This window comes from Mixophyes fleayi, chromosome 5 (genome assembly GCF_038048845.1).
Source record: "Mixophyes fleayi isolate aMixFle1 chromosome 5, aMixFle1.hap1, whole genome shotgun sequence".
Lineage (NCBI taxonomy): Eukaryota > Metazoa > Chordata > Amphibia > Anura > Limnodynastidae > Mixophyes > Mixophyes fleayi.
In genome coordinates, this window is record NC_134406.1 from 252,066,485 (window position 1) to 252,094,189 (window position 27,705).

Below are 27,705 nucleotides of genomic sequence, written 5' to 3' on the forward strand. Positions count from 1 at the left end.
TCAAGGCAGCCCTCCAAAATAATTACGGAGCAGTCCCGTTTTATAAGTAGTCAAAAAAACGTAATAAGTATTTAGGTCAGGACAGAAATACTTATTTAGTTGTATGCAAAAATAATACACATAAATCCAAGGGAAAGGAATATTTTTATATATTTTTTTTCAATGATATTTCTGTCAAAGAATAATTTACAGGTAACACACACTGTGCCCCCTGCATCCACACTCTGTGCCCCCTGCATAAACACACTCTGCCTCCTCTGTATCCCGCCGTGGCCAGGAAGAGAGAAAAAAACAATAAAAAACTTACCAATCCGGAGGCCCCCGGATCCCGGCATCCTCTCTCCTGATGCTTGTCACTGAATATCGGGCGTGATGACGTGATGATAAGTGAGGAGGGAGGAGAATGCTGGGTCCCGGGCGCCACCAGATTGGTAAGTTTGTTTTTTGTTTTTTTTCTCTTTCTGTCCACGGCACCCCTGTGACAGCGCTGCGGCACCCCTTGGAGCTGCGGTGCACAGTTTGGGAACCTACAAGTCCCAGCATACCCTTCCAGCAATACCCTGCTATATATTGGCAAAGCATGCTGAGACTTGTAGTTTCACAACACCTGGAGTGTCACAGGTTAGCAAACACTGCCCTAAGGTTAGATTTTGTCATTTTTGAGCTGCGTCCTATGTTGATTTGCAGAAATGATTGAGCATGCCTATGCATGAAAGCTAAACTGCATCGGCCATATAAGATGGGCATTATAGAATAAAAATGTATATGTTAGGTTTTTGCTTTAAAATGCCTTATGTTAGGGTGTCACAATCAGAGCCGTAACTTAAAATTTTAGCACCTGGGGCAAGAAAGAAAAATGTTGCCACCCACTAGCCCTCAATTTTAATCAAAAGAACATAAAATATTCATAAACTGTGCCCCCCTTCAGCGTTATGTCCGGCACTATCTTCATTTTTTACAAGAGTACGAACCTGGTATGTTTGTCTATTCAATGGAATCCTCCAATTCATTGAATCATATAAAGACCCATGTGAGACACTATCTATATGAAACATATCTGATACAGCCAACTTGTTTCTGACATACATTTATCTTTTTTTTTTTTTTAACTACTTTGCACACTGAAGAATTTTTTGAGGATTATTTCTTTTGGGGTAGTAAGGAGATATGTCCGATGTATATCATTCATGACATATTCCGAAAACTCTGGCATGTAATATATCATGTGCCTGAAGGAAGAAGCCGGGACTTATAGTAAGAACAGTGGTGTGGATTGTGCTTCTGCGAGAACTGATATTAGCAAACACTGTATATAGAGTAAAAAAAAATGGATTATACACCGATCAACCACAACAATAATACCACTGACAAGTGAAGTGAATAAAATTGATTATCTTGTTACAATGACACCTGTCAAGGGAACTTCAGGTGTGTTGGAAGCAGAAAAAATGGGCAAGTGTAAGGATCTGACAAGGATCAAATTGTGATGGCTATATGACTGGGTTCGGTATGTAGTGGTTCAAGGAATGACAACTGGTGAACTGGCTGCAGGTCAACGCCCAAGGCTCATTGGATGTGCGTGGGGCGCAAAGGCTAGCCTGTCTGTTCCAATCCCACAGAATAGCTACTGTAACACAAATTACTGATAAAGGTAATGCTGGCTATGATAGAAATGTGTCGGAACACAGTGCATTGTAGCCACAGACCAGTCAGAGTGCCCATGATGACCCCTGTAAGCGCCTTCAATGGGTACGTGAGAGCCAGAACTGGAGCAATGAAAGAAGGAATCACGTTTTCTTTTACATCATGTGGACGGACGGGTGCGTAGTTTACCAGGGGAAGAGACGGTATCAGGATGCACTATGTGAAGAAGGCGAGCCGGCGGAGGCAGTGTGATGCTCTGGGCAATGTTCTTCTGGGAAATTTTGGGTCATGGCATATCTGTGCATGTTAGTTTGACACGTACCTCCTACCTAAACATTGTTACAGACCCAAGTACATCACTTAATGCCAACGGCATTTCCTGATGGCAGTGGCCTCTCTCAGCAGGATAATGCGCCCTGCCACACTGCATAAATTGTTCAGGAATGGTTTGAGGAACATAAAGTGTTTAAGGTGTTGACTTGGACTCCAAATTCTCCAGTTCTCAATCCAACCAAGCATCTGTGGGATGTGATGGAAAAATAAATCCGCGTCATGGATGACCCAACTAGCAACATGCAGTAGGTTAAATGATCGTCTTGGTGCCAGATAACACAGGACACCTTGAGAGGTTTTGTGGAATCCATGCCTTGGTGGGTCAGAGCTGGTTTGACAGCTTGAGGGGACTTACAAAATATTAGCCAGGTGGTTTTAATGTGTGTATATAATTTTTAACAAACTAGGGATTTTGAAATCAATGGTCCTGCACTCCAAACACAGTGTTGTTTCCTCTTTATATTACCCTTTCACCCCCATTTCCTTTACTGAAAAATGCATTTAATGTAATAATTCAGTGTCATCTTTTCTATAATGCCAATTTTATGTTTAGAGCTGATGGTATAATGTGGAAGGCATAGTAACTAGGATTCTCCAGCATTAAACTTTTCAAAAGCTAATTTTTGTCATCCAAAAGAAAATGGGTATCTTCAGAGGTGACTACTAGATTGACATCTAAACTGTAGTAAAAATTTCTCACATCATGCGCTGTAAGGCAGCAACCTGGCCTGGCACCCAGAGGCTGAGCATTGTAAAGGTGTATTATGAAGGGTCATTATGACTATATAGCCTTTATCTTCGGTGATTGAGTGAATACATTTATGGGGGAGAATGAAACGGTGTACAAACAGCAGGCAGACATGAGTGGACGTAATCTTCTGGCCCCTCCCCGTCTACTCCTTCAATAAACCTTTACGATTTATCCTTGTGGAATTCTAAGCACCTGTGGAAGGCTATTCCCTTGATTCTACAGGTCCCTTAAATGTGATAAATGGCCCAGCCATGCTCTGCTCTATACAGCTACCATTTGCCCATTTCAGGCAATGAGGTTATCCCAAGAGCTTCTCTTCAGAACCATGTTGGGGGACAGGAGGCAGCTGCAGCATGAAGGGAAGGATACATTCCAGGTAAGCAGAATCCAGAGGTTCGAATCCCATCCCTGGCCTTATCGGTGTGTAGTTTGTACCTTCTCCCTGTGTTTGTATTGGTTTCTTCCCACAATCTAAAAACATACTAGTAGATTAATTGGCTAATATCAAATTGACCCTAGTTTGTCTGTGCATACTAGGGAATTTAGACTAAGCTCTATTGGAGCAGGAACGGATGTGAATTCTCTGTACAGCGCTGGGTAATTAGTGGCGCTATATAAATGATAAGGAAGTTCGCCTTCATATATTTATATATAAAAAAAAAGTGGTACACTGGTTAGCATTGCTGCCTCACATATCTCGGGTTGAGTTAGTAACTATTCACACATAGATTACAGCCAGGGCCCTAACGCCAATCATTCAGGGACTGATGCGAATGACTACATATAGTCATTACACAGCACTTTGCAGAGAATAACAGACCGTACACACATATGACACCACTTACATGTTAATAAGATGGCACGTGTTAATGAATAACATATAGTAACAATTTAGATTTTTCAAATGCAACTTCAACTACTGGAAACAAGCGTGACTGTTTCTTACAGTATGTTATTAAATAACCACTCATTAATCATTACAACAAGTTGGTGATTTTGTTATATCACATCATATGTTGCATGGGGCAGCACAGGGGCTACAATTCTGCCTCACAGCACTGGGGTCATGAGTTTCAATATCCATGGCTTTATCTGTGTGCAGTTTGTATGCTCTCCCCGTGTTTGCGTGCGTTTCCCACACTCCAAAAAACATACTGGTAGGTTATTTGGCTACTGCCAAAATTAAGGTGTGCGCAAATTTAGACAAACACCAACAGGGCAGGAACTGATTATCATAAAGGTTGTTGGTAATGTTGTAGTATACAAAAGTGACAAAATGTTTTTCAGCCACGTTACCACAGTATGATGATACAAATGAAGCCCTGGGCATCGTCTGATAAATGAAATGCAAACTTTAATTTCAGGACACTTGGTGAAGAGGCTATGACATTCTGAATCATTGATTAGCATTTGATCAGCGTGCATAGCTTCACTCAAGCCTAATAGCACTGCAATAAGTATGCCTGTGAAAATAATCATTTCAGAAGAAAGTCATCCATAGTTATCCTCACTGAATCCGGTATACGTCACACAGGGGAACAAATGCTCATAATGAACAATGCCACAAGTTGGCAAGGGCATGCTTCTTACTTGAGACTTCCAGACAATTATAACAGCATAACTGCCAACCGGGTTCTCCTTCTGTTCTAAGAGTTACTAAGGGGAGGTGAGTGGCTGGTGGCCAGGGCTAGAATGGACTGAAAAGAATCGTGATCACAAAAGATGACCCTTAAATAGCCTTTAAAAGATGGAAACTATAATGTACAATTAGAAAAGAGAATATTTCCAATTCAGCCCAGGTTATTGCAATTGAATAAAGTAAAACTAGACTAATAAATCTAAATATGAAACAAAAGGAATGTGGGCAAGTATGCAATGGGCAATTCTTGTGTTTGACAAAAGCTCACCTAAAAACAAAACCACAAAATGAATATAGTGTATTATTGTGACAGATATCCCACACCTTGATATCAACTTCAGAAAGAACGCAAACACTTATTATACATTTTCTATTTTTTTTTTTTTTTACTAAAAGCGTCCGTTTAAAGTAAAAACAGTAGAGATCTTCTACGAGTTGTAATTCCCCATTTGCTTAATAATTGACAAAAGCATAATAAAGTGAAGACTGCCTTAAAAAAATATTTTGAATGCATTTAACGGAAAGTTACAAATATGTAATTATTATTTTTTTTTTTTTTACATGCAAATTTTTCAAAACGGATTTTTTTTTTTTTTTTTTTACTCAAGAGTTCCAGTCTATGGTAATCATCCTGGTCAGACCAAGTTCAAGATGAGTGTGACACTTTCAAAAAAAAAAAAAAAATAGTGCAACATAAGCTCAATATTTCATTTTCTGGATATCACTTTTACAAGTTTAATATACATCATGTACATCACAGTAGCCAAACTACAAATTAAATAGCATGGGAGTAAAAGAATTTACCCAAACATTCCCACACATTAAAAAAAAAAAAAAAAAAGTTAATAAAGGTTAGGGGGACAGAATATCTTATTTCCTTTCTGTTTTACAATGGAATTCTTAAAACCCTTCTTTCAAGAACCAGCGATGAAGCAGTTTCCACAGAAGCAGCAGCGAACTGTCAAACATTTTAACCTTGTCCTGTCTTGGAATCAAAACTATTTCTCACAGTGTATTTATATTGTCCTGCGGTCGCTTAATCCTGGGATGGGCCCTATAGTAAGGACAACCTAGCCAAACCGTTAGTCAAACTGTGCTAGGATTATGTAGGTTATTACTGTACTTGTTAAGTTTAGACGAGGAATGTCTGTTAACTCAGATGGTGTTAAAAGTGCCTTCAACACGAGCACCAAAAATAGTAAAGTCCGCATGTGCCACCAGGGGGCAGGACAGCGTTAACCTTCATAAATTTTTTAGAAGAATCGACAAATGGAAAAAGATCTACAAAAAACATTTTGCTAGGTATATTACATGGGAGCACACTTTATTTACTCTACACAAAACCAAAGTTCTTGGTTTTAATCGCAAGTAATAACTTCTGTTTGAGAATCTGTTTGGAGGAGTAGAGGGGGACGTAAAGGCGGGAGATGCAAGTGTTCGCTGTAGGAAGGTGTTGGTCGTCTGGTGGGCGGATGGTGATGGATGGCATGGGCTGAAAGCCTTCTTCACTTGCAGGTAAAGACGGGCTTGACGTCCAAAAATATACCTAAGGCGAAAGCACAAAATCAGTTATGCCTATAAAAAGCAGTGGTCTTTTTTTGGCGGTTGTAGTTATCGAACCTCACCATTTTGATATTGTACAAGTTGCAACCTTTTAAAAAATATATTATAGTAGATTAATTAATCCCACCACTGATAAGCAATTCATTAGTTCTAATTGGAATATATACAAGTCCCGAGGCATCCATTCATTTATGCAGACTAAAATGCTGTTACACTGCCCAGGAAAGACTATCTTGTCATTAAGCCTCTTACAACATGTTGCTACACACACTTTTTTCTAAATACGATTGACAATATGGAACTGACAAATTAACTTTATATATAAACTAACAAACTTTATACAAATTGTAAACGTAATTTGGCATGTTTTTGAATATTTTAATGCTGCTGGCAATAATATTTTGTGTGTTTCACTATATTTAATTGTATCCATTATGTGTTACAACCCCTCAACTTTATACACTGCTGTAAAATGTTAATTCATAAATTTTTGACTTTAAAAAGTATGCATGCATGGATTAAAACAATTTCTGTCTCTGCAACAAATTTTACAGGACACATGGGGAACTCCTAAACAGACAAGGCTTGTAGTAAACCTCCTTTTAATACTACTCTCCTATTAGACTCAAATGTGCTGGAAGCACTGCATGTTACAGTATCTGAATATTGTGATGTATAGCTACTGTGCATTCATAGCCACATTTGCTCAAAGCAGAACACAAGATGCCAGCACAGACTAAGATCAGGACAGAAATATTGTACAGGGAGGAACATAACAGTTGAATTGTAGCCTGGTATCAGCTAACTATGCAGGGAAAAATACAAAACAAAATGGAGAAAGCAAAAAAATGAAAGTCACTAAACAAGGACATTTTGGAAGGAGTTTAAGAATGAATTGTCTAGCACAGGGTTTCCCCAAATCCAGTCCTCAGGGAGTCCTAACAGTGCAGGTTTTCAAGTCGCAAGCAAACTGATGTGTTACAATGTGTCAGTCAGTAATGAATACACCTGTGCTCCAGCAAGGAGATATGGAAAACCTGCACTGTTAGGGGGCCCTGAGGACTGGGTTTTGGGAGCTCCTGGTCTAGCCGTTTGCATATGACTTGGTGACCGATCTGCTTTGAGATGAACACATTAGGACAGGTAATGTAACGGATACTTACTAAATCTTGCCGCTCGGTCATACTCATCTTTTCAACTATTGACCAGAACCATCGCTTGAACTGCAACAGCTTCTCTGCATTCTCTCCTGTAAAACACACAAAACTTATTATAGGACTTAATGACTTTTTAACAAGCTCTTCAAATTAAATACTGCCCAGTTAGGAATGCAGCCAGATGGGCATACATCATCTGTATACAATGCGTCTATCAATGGGAATTTCTTCGATTAATTTCCATTCGGGGAACACTGCTTCCCATGAGGTATAGAGGGTGCTGTGATGAGTCAGCATTCTAAAATAACACTAAAATGACTAAATACTGCTTATTGATATAAATATGCAAGGTCATGTATTATCAGAGGTTAATCAGTGTCTTCTCAAATAGACTAACTATATAGCATACATCAGTATAAACATATTTGCTACAATATGCATATAATGAAATATTACTTCAAGACAAAATATTTGTGTACACATACTCCCATAACCAGCATATGCTTTGTACAGAAGTTATAGCTTGATAACTATAAAATATTGACAATATAACATTATAATTTGCAGACTACGCACAGGGCCGGATTAAGGGAATGGAGGCCCCTGGGCTAAGGGGGCCTCCATTCCCCCGTGAGGGCCCCCCCGTGATCCAAGCTGCCCGTGCCCCCCCCCCCCCCCGGCACTTACCTTCTTCTCCTGCGCGCTGTACGTTCTTTACTGAGGAGATCTCGTGAGAGTGAGACTCACGAGATCTCCGCAGTAAGGAGACTACAGCGCGCCGGGGAAGGACCGCAGTGAAAGTGCTCAGCAGCACTGATCACGCCGGGGGCGCCCCCGCCCCCAACCGATCAATACTGCCGCTGAGCACTTTCAAGGGCCCCCTGGATGCCATAGGCCCCTGGGCTGTAGCCCAGTTAGCCCAATGGTTAATCCGGCCCTGACTACGCATGACATTTAATCTAAGTTTGGTCAAGCAAGAAAACACAAACAAGTTTATAGATTTAATAAGAGGGGAAACCATACAACCAAATTTGTGAATTTTACTCAACATTTATAGGGGGGGTAAAATAATATGTAATTCACACTAAGAGAAGGGTCCTTCTTTTAAACTCTATTATGCAAACCGGCAGCAGAACTTGTGCCACTCCGTACCCGACTCATCGTTGAAAGACGTAAAACTGATCAGCATCTGAACATTAACTTCACCACAGCCATTAACCAACAGCCTGAAATCTTCAGCTGTTAAATCTTCTAGTGCATTCTTTGGGAGCACATCTAGCAATCCTTTCCTCATCGCCTGAAACACGACACACACGTTACACACGTTACACAGAGAACATTCATATACAGGATATTTACATTGCAGCTTATTAGTACAGCACCTGTCACACAGACAATATAGGAAGCCGGGAGCCATTCCATAGCCAGTGGTGGCTAACCTGTGACAGTCCAGGTGTTGTGAAACTACAAGTCCCAGCATGCTTTGCCAGCTATCAGCTAGTTATCTACTGGCAAAGCATGCTGGGGCTTGTAGCTTCACAACACCTGGAGTGTCACAGGTTAGCCATCACTGCCATAGGCCCAACCCAACAACATGCACAGAAGTGCAGCCAATCAATTTGCGAGAACCAATGCTAATGAATATTAGAGGTCACTGGTTATTAACGAATTGACAGACTGCTGTGTATGTGGCCGGTGCTATTTATATGTGGCGGAGGTCCTTCAATTTTAAGATTACTGAGCAAACATTTAATTGACACAAGCATTTATTAACTTACATGTAATGGTTGTTCTGCAACTGCCAACATCCTGTGTTCAGCATATTTTCTTACATATTCATACACATTTTGAGGGGTAACGGGAATATTTACACCATTGGGAATAAGTTCCACCTGTGTGTGAAGAAACATCAAGGTAAATATATATATATATATATGAATAAACAAGATTTAGGCCGCAGCAGCCAATAACAGATTTATACAGACATTGAGTGCCATTAACCAACACAGCGGCTCATGTACAAATCTACACTAAAACCATAACAAAACAGGCGTTTTCTAACTTGCATTAGACATCTAATTGCCGATTGGTTGGTATAATTTTAGTGCAGATAAACACTTTGTTCAATGTTAGATCAGAAAGCCTGACCAATACAGCATCATATTTCTATATAAGGGCTCTGTGTAATATACGGAGTTTAAAGTCTTCCCAAATTAGCCACTGGTAGAAGAAACCATTTTAACGATTGGAGTTCTGCAGCGGTTTCCAGTTACAAAATTATAAAAGAAAATATTCCTAAGCATTTATACCTGTCCACCGCATTCTTCCTTGCACAGGTCTATTGCAAATGCTAGGTCCATTGATGCAAAAACTGCATCTGCATCTAGACTTTGTGACGCCAGGATAAGCTGCCGCAAACTTTCATACATCACGTGATCGAAAAACGCAAAATCGTGCCAGTTCACCTTGACGTAATGCAAACAGAACATATTTCAGAAACTTGCATAACAAATACAAGCGTTCTAAGAAACAGATGAAAACTGGATACAGTAACCTTCCCAAAACCATCTGTCTGTTAAAACTGAATTACAAAGCTACAACTAAATACAGGGTTAGGCTCCCCAAGCCATAGAGCATGTGATTGAGGCACATGTAATTATAGGACTGGTTTACAACAATAGAGTAGCAGCATGCAACATTATTATGATACAAGATGAAAAACAGACTTACTTTTCTGCCTAGTAGAACTTTGATAACCTGCCGGCTTAATGTGATGGGACATAGTTCATTCTGCAACAGACACAGGCCGAGAATCCTGAAAAAGATTTTAGTTAGCTCGCGAGTTATTAAATCTCCACTTACATATATAAACGATAGAGGTGCCTGCTTAAAACTGACATTGGGAGATTTAATTTTACCTGCCAATATTCCGGAAACAGTTTAATCGTGCTTCTGTGTTTTTGCCTGGCCTGGGAGTATAGAATCCTCTTTTACCAGGCTGATAGAATAATGGTGCGTTATCATCACCGTCGTCTGTGTCCGTCAGCTCCATGTCAACCACACTGCGACTGGAACCATGACGCTTGCGGTTTTCCTGAATCAATGAAGCAAGTATTACATCTATGTTCTCATGTGGAAATACAAGCAAGCATACACTATTTCTTTTTGCTAAAAGCCAATACAGAGGTGGTGAAGTCGGCCAGAAGATAAGATCAGACAGTGACTACATCATATAAAACACAGCTAGCCAATGAGACGGATGAAAGGGAAATCACATGACACTTTATGGTTTCAGTAACTTGCAGTCTGTTCACACCAGACACATTCTCCAGAGCTATGTGGTCTATGAGATAGTACTTCTTGAACTTCCTACTACAGTATAAAATCACATATATTGCACAACACACATACTGCATTAAAACAGACATATGCACGATACGCTTATTAATTCACACCAGTCAACATTGTGACCTCTTGCAAATGTTAACTAGAGCTAAAAACACATTGCTATTAAATACAAGCCAAATAAATATGATTAATATATATTTTGTACACAAAAATGGATGCATGGAAAACTCAGGAGCAGCGTCCACACAAACTCACTGACATACTAAGGATAGCACAGGCCATTTGCAAATCCTGTGCATCCTACTAGCACAAACATACACATTGGAGTTAAAGCAAACAGAATCCAGAAAAGATTCAGCTGCATTAGCAGCGGCGTACCTGCACTTTCTCAGATGAATCTAGTAAGCCGAGGTCAAGAATACTGTCTGCTCCATTTTCCCTAGAGAAATAAAATTATTTCTGGGTTACTTTATATATAAAACATGTTTAGAAAAATTTGACTTTCATTAAAATCAGGAGCAGATATAAAGTATCGCCGGGCATTACCTTCCGTGCGCTATAATTAGCTCCATAGCCTCGTCTACCCGAGCTCTGAGAGAGTCCTCGCTGGCCAGCAGCAGTAGTAGTTGTGCAGGAGACAATTCTAGCAGCATACCAGTAATTTTACTTGCAAATGCCTATAAAGGAATAAAGAAACATCCACACTGTGTTCACATGGATTACCCAGAAAAGACTACTAGGTATTAAGTGTTATATTTAATGCTTTCTACAGTTCAAACCCACCAACTAAACCTCTGCAATGCAATAAGACCGACATTGAATGAAGACCTATGTATGCAATGTTCACGTTTTGTTTTTTTGTTTAAAAAGAATCTGTGTTGAAGTTGTAATTATGCTGAATTGTCCTTACTGGCTGCATGGCTTGTACACGTGGATACAGCCGCTCTCCCAGAGCCTGTCTATGAGCAGGAAGGGGGTCTGGGTCATCACTCGGGTTCCCTTCAGAGGCCGGCCTAAAAGGCCTTGTGTCAATAGACAGCTGTCTTCTGAAGTCTCTACAATAAAGAAACCGTATTATACAAACAAAAGTGAACAGCAGTAACTAAAAAGTTTATTGACGGCAAAACATACCTGTCTCTATCTCGCCGAGAACCAGCTCGTAAACCGCTGCTTCTCCGCATGTCCCGCTCTCTTTCCCGATCTCTCTCCCCACGATTTCTTAGTCTCTGCATTAAACCTTAAACATAGTGTAAACGTTACATGGCTTGCAATAGTTCATGTAATTTGTGTTTTAATTTTAAAGATGGAAGTGTGGAGATTAATTAAATTAAATTCCATGTGCTGGTCTTCAGCAGCATTTCGCAGCAGTCCCTGTGTAATGTAGGAGATGCCATTGTTACTATGGAGGAACAACTAAATAGTAACCCAACAACAAGCAGAATGCTGCGACATCTCCCAGATCAGTTCTAAATATTGTGGGGTTACGATGCAGGTGCTCCTATATAGAGTCCACAGAGATTAAATGGGGACTGTGGCAGATAGCATCCGATACCAATGATTGGTATCTGGAAGGTAAATATAAACAATCTTATTTACCTTAACCTCCCACCTCAGATGTTAGAATTTAGGGTTACTGGTTCAGTATCAGAAGACATGATGGAATAAGCAGTTAGAATACATGATGGCCAGTGTTTGTGCACAATCAGGCCCAGAGTCAGATGGCCTGAGCCAGAATATCTGGATACTGTCTAATTTGGTGACACACACGGGTGACCAAATTAGACCGTGATCATACTGTTCAGGCCAAGCAGTGGTACCAGCCCATGCGTGGCCACCATGTAGATCCTTACTTGTATGTGTTCCTTTGTTGGCATTCTGGATACAATCTAGACTAGGCAGTTTCTCATTTGACAGAAAGGCTTGTGCAATAGCAGTATAGAAACTTCGGGCTACTCCGCTGCCTTCCCCCGGCTCATCTTTGAAGGTGACCTTGACCCTGTGCACAGCCATCGGTGTTGTGGCGCATCTGCGGCCAAAATGATTATTTAACTGCCTCATTGTTTGCTGAATAAGGAGATCTCTATCCCGGTCAACCTAGAACCCAAAGCAAAAACCATGAATGCTACATTGATCATCACTCCGCATCAGACTTAAAACCTTATATGTTTGTGATATTCTCCTTGCAGGAATGCCACATTGTAGCGAGTTTTAAATGAATAAACGTTCCTTTATAAAACCCAAGATGATTGACCCTACCTCCAATGTCAGATCTCTTGACTGTTGATTCCGAAGCTTCTCCATCTCTCGGCGGAACTTAGACTCTTTCACTTCAAAACCGCCCAACTCTGTCAAAATCTGTTTTAAAATAAGAAATTAAAAGTTGCTTGTACAAATTTTATTTAAAAAATAGTGGGTGGAAAGGGGAATAAAACAAAAACTATAAAAACAAGCAAGAAACAAAAAAAACAAACTTACAGATCCTGGCTCTGCCCCGACATCCTCCATGAACACCCTGCCAAACAGTTCAAGGGATAACCTCCATCTCCCCAAGAGCATATCATGGGATATCACCATGCCCATAAAGCTGCACTGAGGCCTGGGAGGAAGTAAGAGGGTTAGTAAATGAATGCTGTACAAGAGATGCTGGTAACGTGTGTAATCCTCCTGGACTGAAGTGCCAGCAAAGTATGCTAGCAATACAGTTCAACCACACTAGCAAACAGGTGACACCAGAATTACAGGTAAATTTAGGTGTTAACTGGGTCTTTAAAACATTTTTTTCTTGGTACTTGCTGTTAAATAACTCTCTCTGCTGCTTTGGGGGGGGGGGGGGGGGGTTATACACGATCTAAGTAAGTAGGACACTGGCAAAAGACTGAGCACTCCTTTCCCCTATAACCCTCTGCTGCATCATTTATCCAGCAAGGACACTGAAATAATGGAGAAACTGGAAGGATTGAGGCTAGCCTGCATCATTTATATATAAAATAAACTGTGGAAGCTGGCATTCATGAAGCTTAAATGAAAAGATCAAAGACGATTTTCATTGCAACAGTTCCTTTTTTTTTCATGGTAGAAAATTAACACATTTATGTCTGTTCGCAGGAAGGGGTGGGGGGAGAGGGGAACAAAGGTGCTCCCCAGCCTTTATGATAGCTTCCATCTGAAACCCAAGGTTGTTCCTGAAAAAGGGAACGCAGACAGGGATAAGTGGAGAATAAAGGGTCATAGGGAGGAGGAGCCAGTGTATTGGCTGTTCCCTGCTTCCTAGGTACAGAATATAAACCATCAATGACACAGGTGTGCTGTAAATACAATGTACCTGAAAGACGTTAAAGGGGGACCCTCACTCTCAGTCAGTCCAATTTCTGCTAATAAGCTACTCTTTAATTGAGCTGCAAGATCATGAGCTGAAGGTCCAGGCTTTGAGCTGTCCATGTCCTCCGGTGGTGCGTTCAAGTCTTCCGTTTCTTTCTGTCTGTTCTGCATGCTCATTACATTTTTCAGGTTAGCAGCATAGGACATTTTTGTAGGTAGCACCTACATAAAAGCAAAAAGAAAGAAAACTGTGTTTAAAATATTGATCACTCCAACACACCATTCTAAAACGGATGCTCCAGAGGAAACTGGGACAGTAGGTTTACCAATGACGCCATTACCAGTTATATAATATTAAGCATTTACAGCTTAAGATCTGATAGAACTTGTTTCTCCTTTATTTTAACAGATACGTTGTTCATGTATTGGAATAACTAATGCTTTATTAACACAACAACTGACTTGAAGGATAAGACCATTATACACTTGGGTGCCTGAGCACAAAAAAAAACACCAAAACGTTTATTTGCCAACTATCAATACGGTCAGCAAACATTACGTAACAGTTATATGAAAGATTTTGTTTGTTTAATCACAGAGAGGTTTATTTAAAACTAAAAGTCAATACATCAGTACACAAATAAGGGGCTTTGTGTACTTGCCATTAAATCCCTTTCTCCAGGGCTATGGGGGGGTGGGGGTAGATGAAGGGTTCAGTTGATCAGTAAGTGTTCACAATCAGCTCAGCAGAGAGACAAGAAAAGAAGCTAAGAAAATAATCTAGGTAGGTTGGTCTGTGTCCTCCTACAGCTTTGTAGAAAGGGATTTCACATTAACAAAAACCCCTTTCTCCTGAAGCAGTAGGTGAATACAGACCTAAGGCCATCCAGCTTGACAGCAAAGTTTTACAACAAAGGGAACGATGAAAGACCTTCCTGCAAAAAAATGGCTTGCCTCTGTAGAGGCAGCAATGTTCACTTTGTTGTCCCTGCATAATACAGCCAAATATTACAAGGTGGCCGCTCTACAAACTGAGGCTGCTTACACCACATGACATATCACCCAAGGGTTGCAGTGATGTCCTTATCCTACTCATGTCCCTCAAAAGGACAAAAAATGTCTAAGCGACAAAACTCCAGCTGCAGGTTATGCACCACATCAAAGGATAGAAGCATTTCCTACTCAGTGGTGGTATCCTTATACACTTGTTATTCTATTTCTTGGATTAGAATGAAAACACACTATGCAGTAGAGTTTAGTTTTCATGAACACACAGATATGGAGACTTATGGAAAGAGAGAGACCAGTTCATAGACTATCCTAGCATTACATAAGTGTGTGGGCAAGTTACCCAGCAGTGTAGACACCAAGATCAAGTGTCAGGGCATTCTAGCCTACTTGCCAGGAAGCCTCTCCTGTGGTATAGCCAAAGCATTACCAAAGCTGAAAGTCTTTATAATGAGATCTTTAATTATGTGGGTTAATGATTACTAGCGAGTAGTACAAATGATTCATATACAATACAGTAGATTGTAATGTATTAACCAAAAGTAATAAGCCTGTCTACTTAACAGTAGTAAAATTTACTTTTAACGTTACATTAGACAGAAGCAGCCTACGTCAATGAGAGACAGGGCCTTATCTGTGTGGAGTTGGTATATTCTTACAGTGTTTGCTCCAGGAGCTCCAGTTTTTCTCCTACACTCCAAAAACATACTGATAGGTTAATTGGCTGCTTACAAAATTAACCGTAGTCTGTATGTCTGCGTGTGTTAGGGAGTGCAAACTCCGATGGGCCACTGATGTGAATGAAATATTGTCTGTACAGCGCTGCGGGACTAGATGGGGGTAATAATGGGGTAGATGATAATGGTGGGAGCATTGATGAATAAGACACTCCTGCAAGATATATTGAACACAAATAGCTAGCAATATTTCTGTTTTATCTTACCTCCAGACAGTTCCTGTCTACCGTCACTTCTATCAAGCATTTTCCACTATTAGCTGAAGATGAATAGAGACCCTGGCTTGGACGGCCAAACAAGTCTTCCTTCCGAGCATTGGGCTAAAAATAGTTAAAATAAAAATGACTAAACCTGCACTCCACAGCAGAATTCTCAATGAAATTATGCCATATAAGACTGTCTGTAACAGATCAATACAGTATGACCACAGTGGATATCTAGTGTGTCACTTACTAGTACCAAAACAGTGTTGGGTATTTCCAATATATCAAACACAACATTCTTCTTGTTATTGTCGGCCTGCTGATTAAACTGCCAAGACATTAAACCACCACTGATGGGAGGGGGGATATTACATGCGTTTTTTAATGCTTTTGGAGCTGTAAACATAGTCTGCACAAAAAGGGAAGGCTTTCAGCCATCCCCTATAAGTTGGGGAGTAGTAACTTTTAAAGGAGGGGATCAAAGGTAACAGCAACAAAGGATTTAAATCAGCCTGTGCCAGGATGGACCTCCTATGCCACCCTGTTTGTTGTGTTGCTGGGCACCGTCTGGCTTTGCCCCACCTTCTAACCGCAGTAGGAGCTTTTGCCGTTGCCGCCACAACCACTAGGCTCCTTAGCGGCCCCTAGAACTGTGTCCTACTTGGTAACTCTCGCTGCTAGTGTACCCCCCCCCCCCCCCTTGCTGGTACACTTGGGCCGGTACCCCTGACCTCTTGCCTTCAGATCAGAGTTGCTGTGGATGGGTCCCCCTGGCCTATTACACTGGCTACAGCTGCAGGTACGGGACAGAACGTTGGTACTGGATGCAGGGTCCCAACCTCAGAACAGCCGAATAATGGATTAGATTAGGTCTAATCTGTAGGTCACAGGAATTACAGCAGGTAAGTAGTCAACAAAACAGGATCTTGAAGCAGTGTTGTTTTATTAGCTCAAGTGTCCTAATAAGGACAGTTACATACACTAGTTTGAGGTACTAGTGATATCCAGAAGCATAGATGGTATAATACATGGTCAAAAAGGGCCATTTTTATACACATTCTGACACGTTAGCAGGTGGTAACACTGCCCCGATTCTAGATGCCTCCGCAATGACTGATAAATCACATTCAATAATTACCATTAGCATGCAATATATCCTTTAACCGTGGAGCGAACGCAATTTAAGCTTTAACAAAAGTTGCATCTCTTGATTTCCTAAAACTGGGTGTTAAGTTTCCTCTATTACTTGCATCCTGAGTATACATTCTTCAGACAGGTTCCAAGATACAGGAAAAAACCTACACAGGAACGAAAGGTAACGACCGCCTGCTGTGTTGGTCACTTCACATGAAAAGACTGAATTAGCATCATTATTCTGCCTTCAGATGTTGCAAAACAAAGTGAATTTCCTCCCCTGGCACAGTCTCAGAAATAAATACATTTCCTATGCAAAAGTGCAACACAGTATAAAAAAAAATCAGTACATTTGCAATGATCTAAATAAGCGCAGTGCACTAATAATTTAAATATATTTATATAATAAGTTATTTATAAGTGATCCAGCCACACGACCCTCTTCATATAATTATAGAGAAACTGGATTCCAAATGCTTAACAAAGGATTTTTGTATTTGCATTAAACATTTTCTCTGAACCCATTGGGGAAACACTGGAACCATGGAGTATAACACCTGAGGATAACAAAGGCTCAAAAGCTTCCTGCAAAGCTAAGCTCCCGGTTTTGCCTACAGGAAGTCAAGAGGTTAAGGACCAGATTCCCAAGGAATTCATTAGATTGATGATGTAACCTGACTAAATTCATTTCACCCAGAAGTCTGAAGGGGAATGAAATCACCTGTCCCTGAAGATAAGTAGACTGTCTCCCACCACGGGTGGACTCGGGTAATCAGTCTGCAAGTCAAACTGACTGCTTGTCTGCGGGCTTAGGAGCGGACACATATCTGCCCAAGCCTTTCCGCTCTGCTGATCTCCACAAGAAACGGCCGGTGGTCCTCTGAAACACTGTCAGCTTGGTTTACCAGAGTAAAGAACCCAGGGAACCTGGTTCTCTGAGCATTGACTGGCAGAAAGGAACTCTTGCAGCCTTGGCCAGGTTAATAATTTTGCGCAGTTTTGGACAGAATAAGACACCTCCAGAAAAAGGGACAAACTCTTGGACTCTGCATCCACCTACAGAGAGCATGGCATGCCACGAACACAGAGACTGAAATCTTAGCCCAAGCAACTCCAGCATCCAGATCTGCGTCTCACAGATGTGCTGCAACAACTTGACTGCAAAGCCTCCTTCAGCTGCCCGACCATATGTCAACTGCCTTATTGACCCAAGTGGAAGAGAAGATTGATGTAAAAATGGCCCCGCCATGAAAATATACCTTATGGTTGATTCAATCTTCCTACCCATGCTATCACAACGGGGTTGCAACATTTAGAATCTGAATGGTGTTGGTCTTGGACAAGCACACTATGGGAGCATCCATCTTGGGCGGGGTGATTATTCTGTATTCTCCCCTCAGGAGAGGATAAATAAAACAGACGACAGATCATGCCTGGTCCACAACTCACATAATAAGGTTCTCCAACAGAGCAAAAGAGAAGGGAAGGTTTCTTCTTCCTCTTGAACAGAATTTTTGGACACCTGACTTACCACTGTTTTAGATGCAGTGGCAGATTTCTAACCAATGAAAACCCTGACCAGGTCCTGCATAGACACTGCCTGCTAATGTGACCACGCAGGCATGTCCAGAACGGCAGTAGAGAAGCTCCAAGGCCTCAGACCTAGCACATCAGACAGGGAGAAAAAGAAATGTTGCCCTGGGTACACCACCACAGAGGTACAGAGGAGGAGGCTGGGCCAGAGCTGTCACCAAAACGGATTAGGCAAGCGTAACCTTTAGCCATCCGCCTCATAAGCTGCATACAAAACGTCAGCACCTAGTCGACCACAAATTGGACTAGCGCCTCAACAGAATAAAAATATTACAAACATCCTGGTTCCAGGCATAGCTGAACAAACTCCCTGATCAGAACTTAAGTCAACAGGAAGATCAGGGGATTGAGAAGGACAGCTGCAGTGCACAATGACAAATAAAAACACCCACCCGTCACACTACAGAAGGGGGAAACCTGTGCATCTGGCTCTTTTGACAAGCCTGTCTCAGTAAGTGAAGAGCAATAAGAAAGGGCTGCTAGATGGGGATAACATCCCCCCACAAGAGTCCAGCACCAAGGGATGACTACCTTCCCCACACAACCACCACCAAAAGGCACCCCACTCCCAAATATAACAAAAAGGGCATGCATTAATTTATTGGTTGTTTTAAAATAACTTCACTCCACTGAGTACACCCTGCATTTTGTTTTACAAGTAGGATAAAAACACCCAGGACTGTAAACTAGGAAAATACCTGTAAGAGATGTGGCTGGTCAGCGAGTGGGATAGCTTCTGCAAGTGGAACTTCAAAAGGATTTGGTGGAATGCAACCCAGGAAAGTCATAGAATCCGAACGGCGGAAAAAGGGGTGGTTCTGGCCAGTCTCGGCAGGTAACGCATCGTCATCCTTGTCATTCAAAGTGGAACCTGACAATTACACACAAGTTCTTATTGTACACATTTATATACTGTCATTTGCACGTATAGAGGAGAAATTTTGTTAAATGTTGAGTAAGAGCTTGTAATTACAGCACACGTGTAACTACTTTCCCATCTCTTACACACACTGCTACCAATGAAGCATAACTCATGACTGCATAGAGAGTATATTCAAATCTCTCATTATGCAGTATAATTTTAACAAGAACTTCATGCAGAAACTGTTAATTAGCAACAAAAGGAAATGCGATAATGAAATTATTTTTCTCCACTAACTCTGATTGGTGTCATCATCGTTTTCATGCTCCGAATCTTCATTATCAAGGCCGAGCTCCAAGAGTTCCCTGGTCCTAGGAAGAGGGGGAAGAAAAAAAAAAAAGTCAGAACAGCGATCAAATAAAAAGTAGTGATATCCTTTAAACTGCACGGTTCACACACAGACAATGGAAGCACCAAATGTGCACAGGAGTGTAGTCCATCAATTTACTAGGTACCAATGTGTGAAGGCATGATGGCTAAATACTTGTTCAGCTACCGAAACAGCTTCCTCCAGTGCGTAGACAGATATACTTTAAGCTTATTCTAGTTATTAATGTAGTTTATACCCTAAATAAAGGCTTAATTAATAATCCTATTCACATCGCTGTCCCCCTAATGACAATGTTATGCTCATTTAAAGCTCAGATTTCAATTCTCTATATCCTAAGAGATATGCAGATAGTCACCAGTTCGGGTCCAAACTGCACAATGCAGAGCAATATGGCAGCGCCAAAGGGCTAATTTTACACAGTTTGTCAAATGACAAGCACAGGTACCTCTTCCGTTCCAGCTGTGGAGTGTCCAGTGTGGTCTGTTGGTTCATTGCTTTAATCCAGTAGATAAGAGCCTGGAAAACATATGCCACGTGTTTCAGGGAACAAACGTCCAGCACAGGGAGCACATCAGAGTGTTCATCATTGTGAGAGCGCATTAGTGAGAGCGCATAGTTTAGAAAGTCTCCACGTGCGGACATCCCCTGGCGAGCGCTCAGCAGAGTTGCTCTTCTAGAAAGAAAGAGCAACATTACTTTAACAACCTGAACTACAGAATCATGATATATCAGCAGAGTGTTTGCCATCTAAACACTTGAGAACTAGCAGCTCACTGAGTCTTGACTTGATAGTAATGATCAGTACAAGGAGGGAGAAAGCAGAGTTAAGGAATAGGAAACAAATGTCAACACAAGCTGGAAACAAAGGCTAATGTCACCCCAAAGTGAAAGCAGTTTTATCATAAGTTACACATCACACAATAGTACTTACCTTGGTCCTGTATTCCACCCTATCCAGTAGGTTCCCAGACGTCTGCTGTGGTTCAGCAATGCTCACCTCACTGCAGACTGCGTCTTGTGTTAGGCTTCTTACACATACAAGCAGTGTTTTCTTGACAGACAACACAATGTTGGCAGGAGTGAGAGGAGTATCACCAGACCATAGCAGACATTGGAGCACCCACAAGATGGGGTGTATCGCCAGACCCCAGGTAATTATTGTGCAACTTACTGACCACCAGTAAGTCGGTCACAACTCAAGTCTGTTTAGGGGAGTGAGGGGGCGGGGACCCAGACAAGATGTATATGCTTCCATGCAAACCTATTATACAATGTTGGAATCAAGTTCTTCATCTAAAGAGCATTTTTTCCCAAGGAACTTAAACACAAATACATCACTGCAGCAAAGCCAACTACCCACAACAGTAACGGAAGCATTTTATAACATGGATAAGAGCGGAGTAGTGTTAACTAGAGTCTAAATTACCTTCTGCCCTCTAGTGTCCTCAAACTGGCTTCTTCACGTGCGGTCATCCGCTCTCTACGGGTTGGATTCTGGGATGCATGAAGAGGATGGTTTGGATGACCTGGATCCCCAGCAGACGACAATGCAGATCCATAACGAAGCTGAGCTTCAGTGGAGTCCATTATACTGACCATCCAGTTCCAGGTGGGGATAAGCTTTTCTTCCACATAGTTCTAAGACATAAGAATTAAACACCCGGGTTGAATATGAATGGACATTACAAGGTATTATAAATAAACATGCACATCTTATTGTCACAACACAAACATATGAAGCACTTTCAGACATAAGCAGCATAATACCTGTAAGTTAACCGCGTCTTGGTAAGTCAACTTGACAGCAGCAGGAATCTGGGAGTAGACCAGGTGGTTATACTTGGGGATCAATCCCATAAGGTCAGATATCTGCCGAATGACTATGCTGTAGGCCCTTGCTAGGCTGCTTGCAGAAGTCAAGTAGCTGCTGGAGTTGCTTGCTTCAAGGGCGGCTGCAGCACTGGAACTCATGTTGCCACTTCGACGCAAACTGGAAGGTTCGATGTAAATCAGTGCACCTGAACTGGCTACAGAAAAATATATGAACATTACTATAAAAATACTTTCAGCGCAGGATAAAGATATCTTTAAAAGCTCATACTAAAGTGGATAGTGAGCAGCATTGTCTACCAGAGGTGTCCGATTTTATTTAACTTCACTTGCCTGCTGGGGTGGAGGTGCTGGATGGAGCAGCATTAGGGGCTCTTTGGTTCTGAGTGTTCCGCACCGCCCACTGCATTGAACGAGGAGCTTGCGCAGCCCCATTAGCATGGGTGCTGTTTGTAGACCTCTCCAAGGGTTCATCAATCATGAAGGTCTCCTGATCGAGATCATCACTTTGACTACTACTGCTGTCGGAGTCACTGGAGTCGTTGGACTGGGAGTCATCTTCAGAAAAGAAAGCTGGGACGCTGCTTGCACCTGCATGGGTGTAATACAATGTTAGTGCCTCTATAGATAGAGCTCCTCAATGACATTCAGTTCTTCAATGATCTTACCAGCTTCGGAACCTGCTGTCGCTGCAGTGACAACACTTCTGCGGCCGCTAGCGTTATCCTGGTTACTGTGATTGCTCTCACTGTCACTTTCTGTCTCGGCAGCTGCCAGAAGATCTAACTCCATATCGCTCCCTATAAACACAAACCTTGTAAGTACGTGGGTTCAGCACACAGGTGTACAATTATAGGATATCTGTACAGTGAACACTACCATCTTCATCGTGCTCGTCATGTTGTCCTTCAGCTTCTGCATTCTCCTCCCCATGTTCCTCTTGTTCATCATGGTGATCTTCCTCTCCAGCCACTCCTTCGACTACCTCCACCTGACAACAAACCAAATTTACAGAATCCAGGGAAGAACCAAGTCTTCAATACAGAAGACAGTTCAGTTCATTGGAGAATAGGCTTTACTACTATACTAAGTATCACATCACATCCAGTAGGCCATTGCTCTCAATGACTGTCCACCACCCGATTCTAATATATCCTCAAGTCAAATGCCAAGAAATGGTTACTCAAAACTGAACAATGCATACATTTTCAATATATTGTAAGAAAAACAAATACCAAGTATAAGATCTGAAGAAACCCTTAAAGTAAAATCAGTCTGCCAAGCAAATTGTTCCCTCTTTAGCTAGTTTGACCTACATATTTCCACTCAGAGCCAATTATTCAGAGTGGATTTTTCCTGCTATCCTTAAGATTTTCAGATTACCAAATGCTGATACAGTAAAAGGTGAGACGTTACCTCTTCCACATCTGCTGATACTATGTCATCCTGTTCCTCATCTCTGCTCCTCACAGGCTGCGACTGACTTATCCTTCTTTGCTGTGGATTTCTAATAATGTAAGAGGACTGTGACTGATTGGAGCTGTATGAAGCAAAAGTAAAACAATTAACTGACCATTAACAAGTGGGTGGGCATCAGATCATATCATGCAAAGATAAAATAAGCACAAGCCAACAGAGCCTAATCGGGTATGACGTAAATGCAGAGATCAAACTAAACAACCTTTTCATCTACTGGTGGGACACTGTGGCCATGGAGCATAGAGGCTGGTCTGGGAGCTGGGCAATTAATACAAAATGTGTGTCAGAAGCTCCTCCCACTCCATCTCCCCAATCTAATGGCACCTCAGTTGTAGTTAAGTGGCCTAGGAGTAAGGGCACATCTACACAAAGCTTGCTATATTAAAATCTCTTTGCTTACGTTTACAGCTGCATCAGTGTCAAATATATATATATATATATATATATATATATATATATATATATATATATATATATATATATATATATTTTTATTTTTTTTTAATATACTATAATACACACACTTCGATTCATTAAAATTCAGCTTTAAAGAACAATAGAGAAAGTATTTTTGTTTCCCTTACTTGTTGGATTGGTCAGAAGAAGGCCTTGGTGGGAGAGGTTCCACAGAGAAAAGCTCTTCACTGCCTTGCATGGCATCAATACTTGTGCTGGCCAATGTAAAGGGTGCAGTAGGACGCGCAATCCCCATTCTCACAGGGACAATCAGTGACTCAGCGACATTACACAATTCCTCTACTGCATATGGAAGTAGTGCTTGGAACACTCTCTTGCACTTGCCTATAGGCTGTGGAATAAAGTTGCTGGGGAACAAAACAAAACAAAAAAAAAAATCAATTAAACTCAGAATCCACTTTCTGATGCAAGTAAAATTATTACGGAACAAGATAATTCACTCACACAAGTGAAACAACATAGCCAAAACTGATATTCCTTCTTTCATAAAAGATATCTTATACATACACAACACACTTACTTTTTCTTCTTGGAAGAAGCCATTTCAACACTGAGAATGACAAAGACTCGAGCTACAGATCTTAGAAAACGCATTGTGACGGCTACGGCCTCCTCTCGCCGACCAGGAGTGTACTTGTTCTGAAGTTCCTTCACAAGTGTCCCAAGCAATGTGTCTAGAAGCTTTAAAAGTAAAAACAAGTCCAGTAAATAGAAACAAATGATTGGAAATTATTATAGGAAACATGACAACTGCACGGTCTCCGCTGCAACAAACCACTGGCGAATGCCACTGGAGGAAATCTCCATCCAACAACCACTTAGTCCACTATAAATGTATTAATCTTACACTGTCCTTCCACTTGTCAAACTAGTATTATGTCACTTACGTCTAAGACAAAGAGGCAACATTCGACAATATACCTTCTCAGGTCAGACTTGCACCCTCCACCATAACTTCTAAGCTCCCCTCCATGTGTGCCTGCTTCTTGCTCCCCACCAGCACATGCGTTCATGACTTAGCCTCTCCAACTATCATCCCTATTTCACTCCTCCCAAACTTTTTCTGTTACTTGCATGTAACTGCCTATTTCTATCCTCTCACTCCACCCCTCAACATTCCACTAAGACTGCCCTGAAAACTGTGATCAATGATCTACTCATTTCCGGCACATCCATTCCCCAGTTGATTACGGCTTACATATCAAGTCACTCCTTCAGCATCTCTACTCCAACATCCATTCCCAATATCTATTGGTGTTGCACAAGGCACCATTATTGGTCATTGCTTTTTTCACTTTATTCCTCTTCTCTTGGTGAACCAACCCACTCATTTGGTCTTCTCTCTTCACCCTTTGACTCTCTGAAAACCCGCTTAGCGTTTACCCTACTCCCACTTGTACACAACTGCTCCAATCTCCACTCAGCCACATTCACTCCTTGAGTCAGCTCTGCCTTTTTCTCACTAGATCGTTAGCCCTCATGGTATGGCCCAGTTCTATGCCGTTCCTGATATTTCCCCACTGTGCTGCTGAGCACTGTGGTGGGATAACAATAAATAAGTAAAACACAATATGAAGAGACACAGAAGTATGATTTGCTTCTGGGTTTTTCCCCTACCACAACACCAGGTGTCACAGTAGAACTGACTGACAAAACAACAAGCAGTGAAACTTACCAAGATGTCTGAAGTACACTTCACAATAAGGCAATGAGTGAAGCAGTCCAGACGAATGGTACCACTCTGCTGATTCAGGTAAATTTGTTCCTCTGGGAGAAGATGACCAATTCGACTGCTTGCACTAAGACTTGAGAAAAGAAATTGTATATTAGCACTCCTACACTTTGATTATAGCACTCTATTTTAGAAAACACAATAACTCACGGGTCTTTGTTTTCTTGAGAGCCAAACATGATCATGGATTTAAGTGCATTCCAGTCTTGTAACACGCGTTCCAGAGCAAGTTGTGCAAATCTTGGTGGCTCCAAGTCATGATCCGGCATATCAGAATCTAGATAAGAAAGGAACAATTGTTTACTCTTTACATGCCCATAGAACCACACTTCATCACAAAACTATTTAGCTGAGAGAATTGAAAAAAAAAAATCAATTCTATTAGTGGTTGGATAGATAAAAATATTAGGACACCACAATCTAAGAATGAAACAAAGTAGTCTAAAACACACCTTCAGGATTGGCTGCCTTGCGGTTTCTATCCTCTCGGATTCGTGGAGGTCTGTATTGGCAGTGCTCAACAGTCTGTCTGGCAACAGTCTGCACCAAGAACAGAAGAAGGTGCTCTCCTCTGTAAAAACAAATCTTATTTCTTCAATTGTTTAACTATATGTTTCATTGTCATACTATGTAGTTCTGTCACAATACAGGCAATAGTCAATTAGACAAACTAAAAAAGCTAAACCAAAAGACTTAGATTATTTGTAGTATGAACAATATGAGGACGCAGCCCTATTGTATAAACGGAGGAAAACGTAAGTCACAGAAGAGACCTCTGACGTGTATAAAGTACTCTGCCTACAGCCTTGTGTTTTTAAATGTTCACAGATCATTCTTATAATACATTAACTGTAGTTTTAAGAGTACTGCTGTAATTAAATTAAAACCTCTTTTTAGATAATTTTATTTGTAGGTTCAAGAGAAGATCTCTAGGCAAATAGGCACACATAGTACTGCCCAATTACGGTTAAAAACCCCCCCAAGAAAATAAAAACAGGGGTGTTGGGAGCTGATCAAGCTTCTTGGGAAGAGGAGGTTCTTAAATTTAACATTGCCCTATGTCAGCCCACATGGAAATACATAGATACTCCAATGGAGATAAGGATAAAGAAGGAATAAATGGCTGTTCAAAAAGCAGCATGCCGAGTACCTGCTGTTTGGCATGGTCACCAGATTAGTGATGGTCAGCAGTCTGTATAGAAGATCAAGACGAGCAGACTTTTGGCCTGCAATTAACGTTTTGCATTTGCATTTCTCCCAGCAATCGCAGTAGGCAGTTGGTGAAGTTCGCTTTAACCTAAGTTTGGAACAAAAAGGAAGATGCACAGTAAGCATAACAATTTCTAAAAAAAATAAATAAAATAAAAAATAAAAAGAACAAAAACAATGAAACGAGAACGGACTTGCAATCGTGTCCTTTGTGGCAGACCCGGGCACACTCTGTACAACAGCAGAGAGACTCCAACAGGCCACATGTTCGGCATTCAAATATGTCCTAAGAATAGAGAAATGCACATGGGGATTACATTACAAACTTTAGATATCACTTCGTTTCATACAATATTTTACATCACAAATGTAAGGCAATACATTCTATATCAATGAAAACATGCATGCAAAACAATTCCAATAGAAATAATTCTGTATCAACTTGCATTGAGAGTTCAGTTAGCAATGTTCAAATAAACTTGCAGTTCCCAGAGGAATTTGATTATGTACTTAAATGCAATTGTATCTGTAATATTAATCACTATCGCCAAATTGCTTGCTGCCTCTAGGTTACATTCATAAGCATGTATTCAACGTTTCAAGATAAATATTTAGAAGAAAACATTTCAAAAGGAAACTGTTTTGTATATGGAAACCAGACTTCTGCAGGAAAGTAATGAAGCATGCTGTGTTAAAGCTGCATTAGTCACACCCCTTTTTCTCCACTAAAGCCATTTGCTGGGGTTGTAATAGGAATGAAGAAACCTGAGAAACATCTGCACAGAGGAGCCCACAGGATCCTTGTACTTCTGCCTGAGTGCAGCTATAAGACACTCAGAACATGTACAACGGTACACACACACAGTTACCTATATGTCAAAGCTTCTGAACCAGAAGATAAGATGTCTGAATCATACTGGATGCTACCGTGACGATACTGACCCTTTAAATTGTATTAGCAGCTTAAACTGGATGACTATATTCCAAAATAATCTTCCCCAACAAAAATAGTTGCAAATTGGCTTTGTCTCCGAAATACTGAATAGATTTGTCCAGATCAGACAGACATACTGTATTGCAATTCAGAGCTTTCCCAGGTAAACAATACAGTTAGGAAGGGGAGCAATCTGTCAATCATGTTAGCTTGCAAAACATGGCATTTCTTACAGAAGAGGGGGCAACAGTGTAACCATGGATGCAGGTCCTTTGTTAGTGAGATCACATTTGTAAAACACTTTATAGACTAGGTTTGTGGGGGTAAAAGCGATGATGTGTGTGTGCTTGGTACTCAACTTCT

General features: G+C 41.0%; 1 protein-coding gene across 10 annotated transcripts in view; it reads right to left on the reverse strand.

The window, feature by feature from the left end:
• Positions 1 to 5,072: 5,072 nt before the first annotated feature.
• UBR5 (ubiquitin protein ligase E3 component n-recognin 5) overlaps positions 5,073 to 27,705 on the reverse strand; it is a 61,931-nt gene continuing 39,298 nt past the window's right edge. For 7 of the 10 annotated variants that reach the window (XM_075213904.1, XM_075213906.1, XM_075213903.1 and 4 more), the window contains 32 exons: positions 26,603 to 26,694; positions 26,350 to 26,496; positions 25,652 to 25,770; positions 25,350 to 25,476; positions 25,143 to 25,272; positions 23,988 to 24,148; positions 23,575 to 23,814; positions 22,928 to 23,051; positions 22,391 to 22,502; positions 22,180 to 22,311; positions 21,845 to 22,102; positions 21,449 to 21,708; positions 21,108 to 21,319; positions 20,127 to 20,354; positions 19,588 to 19,661; positions 19,127 to 19,299; positions 15,705 to 15,818; positions 13,758 to 13,975; positions 12,911 to 13,031; positions 12,692 to 12,790; positions 12,286 to 12,529; positions 11,567 to 11,672; positions 11,346 to 11,490; positions 10,982 to 11,112; positions 10,814 to 10,874; positions 10,006 to 10,181; positions 9,818 to 9,902; positions 9,397 to 9,552; positions 8,866 to 8,979; positions 8,240 to 8,384; positions 7,094 to 7,179; positions 5,073 to 5,913 (listed from right to left, as the gene is read on the reverse strand). In XM_075213904.1, the coding sequence (XP_075070005.1) occupies positions 5,701 to 5,913; positions 7,094 to 7,179; positions 8,240 to 8,384; positions 8,866 to 8,979; positions 9,397 to 9,552; positions 9,818 to 9,902; positions 10,006 to 10,181; positions 10,814 to 10,874; positions 10,982 to 11,112; positions 11,346 to 11,490; positions 11,567 to 11,672; positions 12,286 to 12,529; positions 12,692 to 12,790; positions 12,911 to 13,031; positions 13,758 to 13,975; positions 15,705 to 15,818; positions 19,127 to 19,299; positions 19,588 to 19,661; positions 20,127 to 20,354; positions 21,108 to 21,319; positions 21,449 to 21,708; positions 21,845 to 22,102; positions 22,180 to 22,311; positions 22,391 to 22,502; positions 22,928 to 23,051; positions 23,575 to 23,814; positions 23,988 to 24,148; positions 25,143 to 25,272; positions 25,350 to 25,476; positions 25,652 to 25,770; positions 26,350 to 26,496; positions 26,603 to 26,694 (4,803 nt within the window). In that variant the 3' untranslated portion in view covers positions 5,073 to 5,700. Of the gene's footprint in view, positions 5,914 to 7,093; positions 7,180 to 8,239; positions 8,385 to 8,865; positions 8,980 to 9,396; positions 9,553 to 9,817; positions 9,903 to 10,005; positions 10,182 to 10,813; positions 10,875 to 10,981; positions 11,113 to 11,345; positions 11,491 to 11,566; positions 11,673 to 12,285; positions 12,530 to 12,691; positions 12,791 to 12,910; positions 13,032 to 13,757; positions 13,976 to 15,704; positions 15,819 to 19,126; positions 19,300 to 19,587; positions 19,662 to 20,126; positions 20,355 to 21,107; positions 21,320 to 21,448; positions 21,709 to 21,840; positions 22,103 to 22,179; positions 22,312 to 22,390; positions 22,503 to 22,927; positions 23,052 to 23,574; positions 23,815 to 23,987; positions 24,149 to 25,142; positions 25,273 to 25,349; positions 25,477 to 25,651; positions 25,771 to 26,349; positions 26,497 to 26,602; positions 26,695 to 27,705 lie in introns of all 10 variants that reach the window. The other 3 variants (XM_075213905.1, XM_075213907.1, XM_075213902.1) reach the window with 3 other exon arrangements.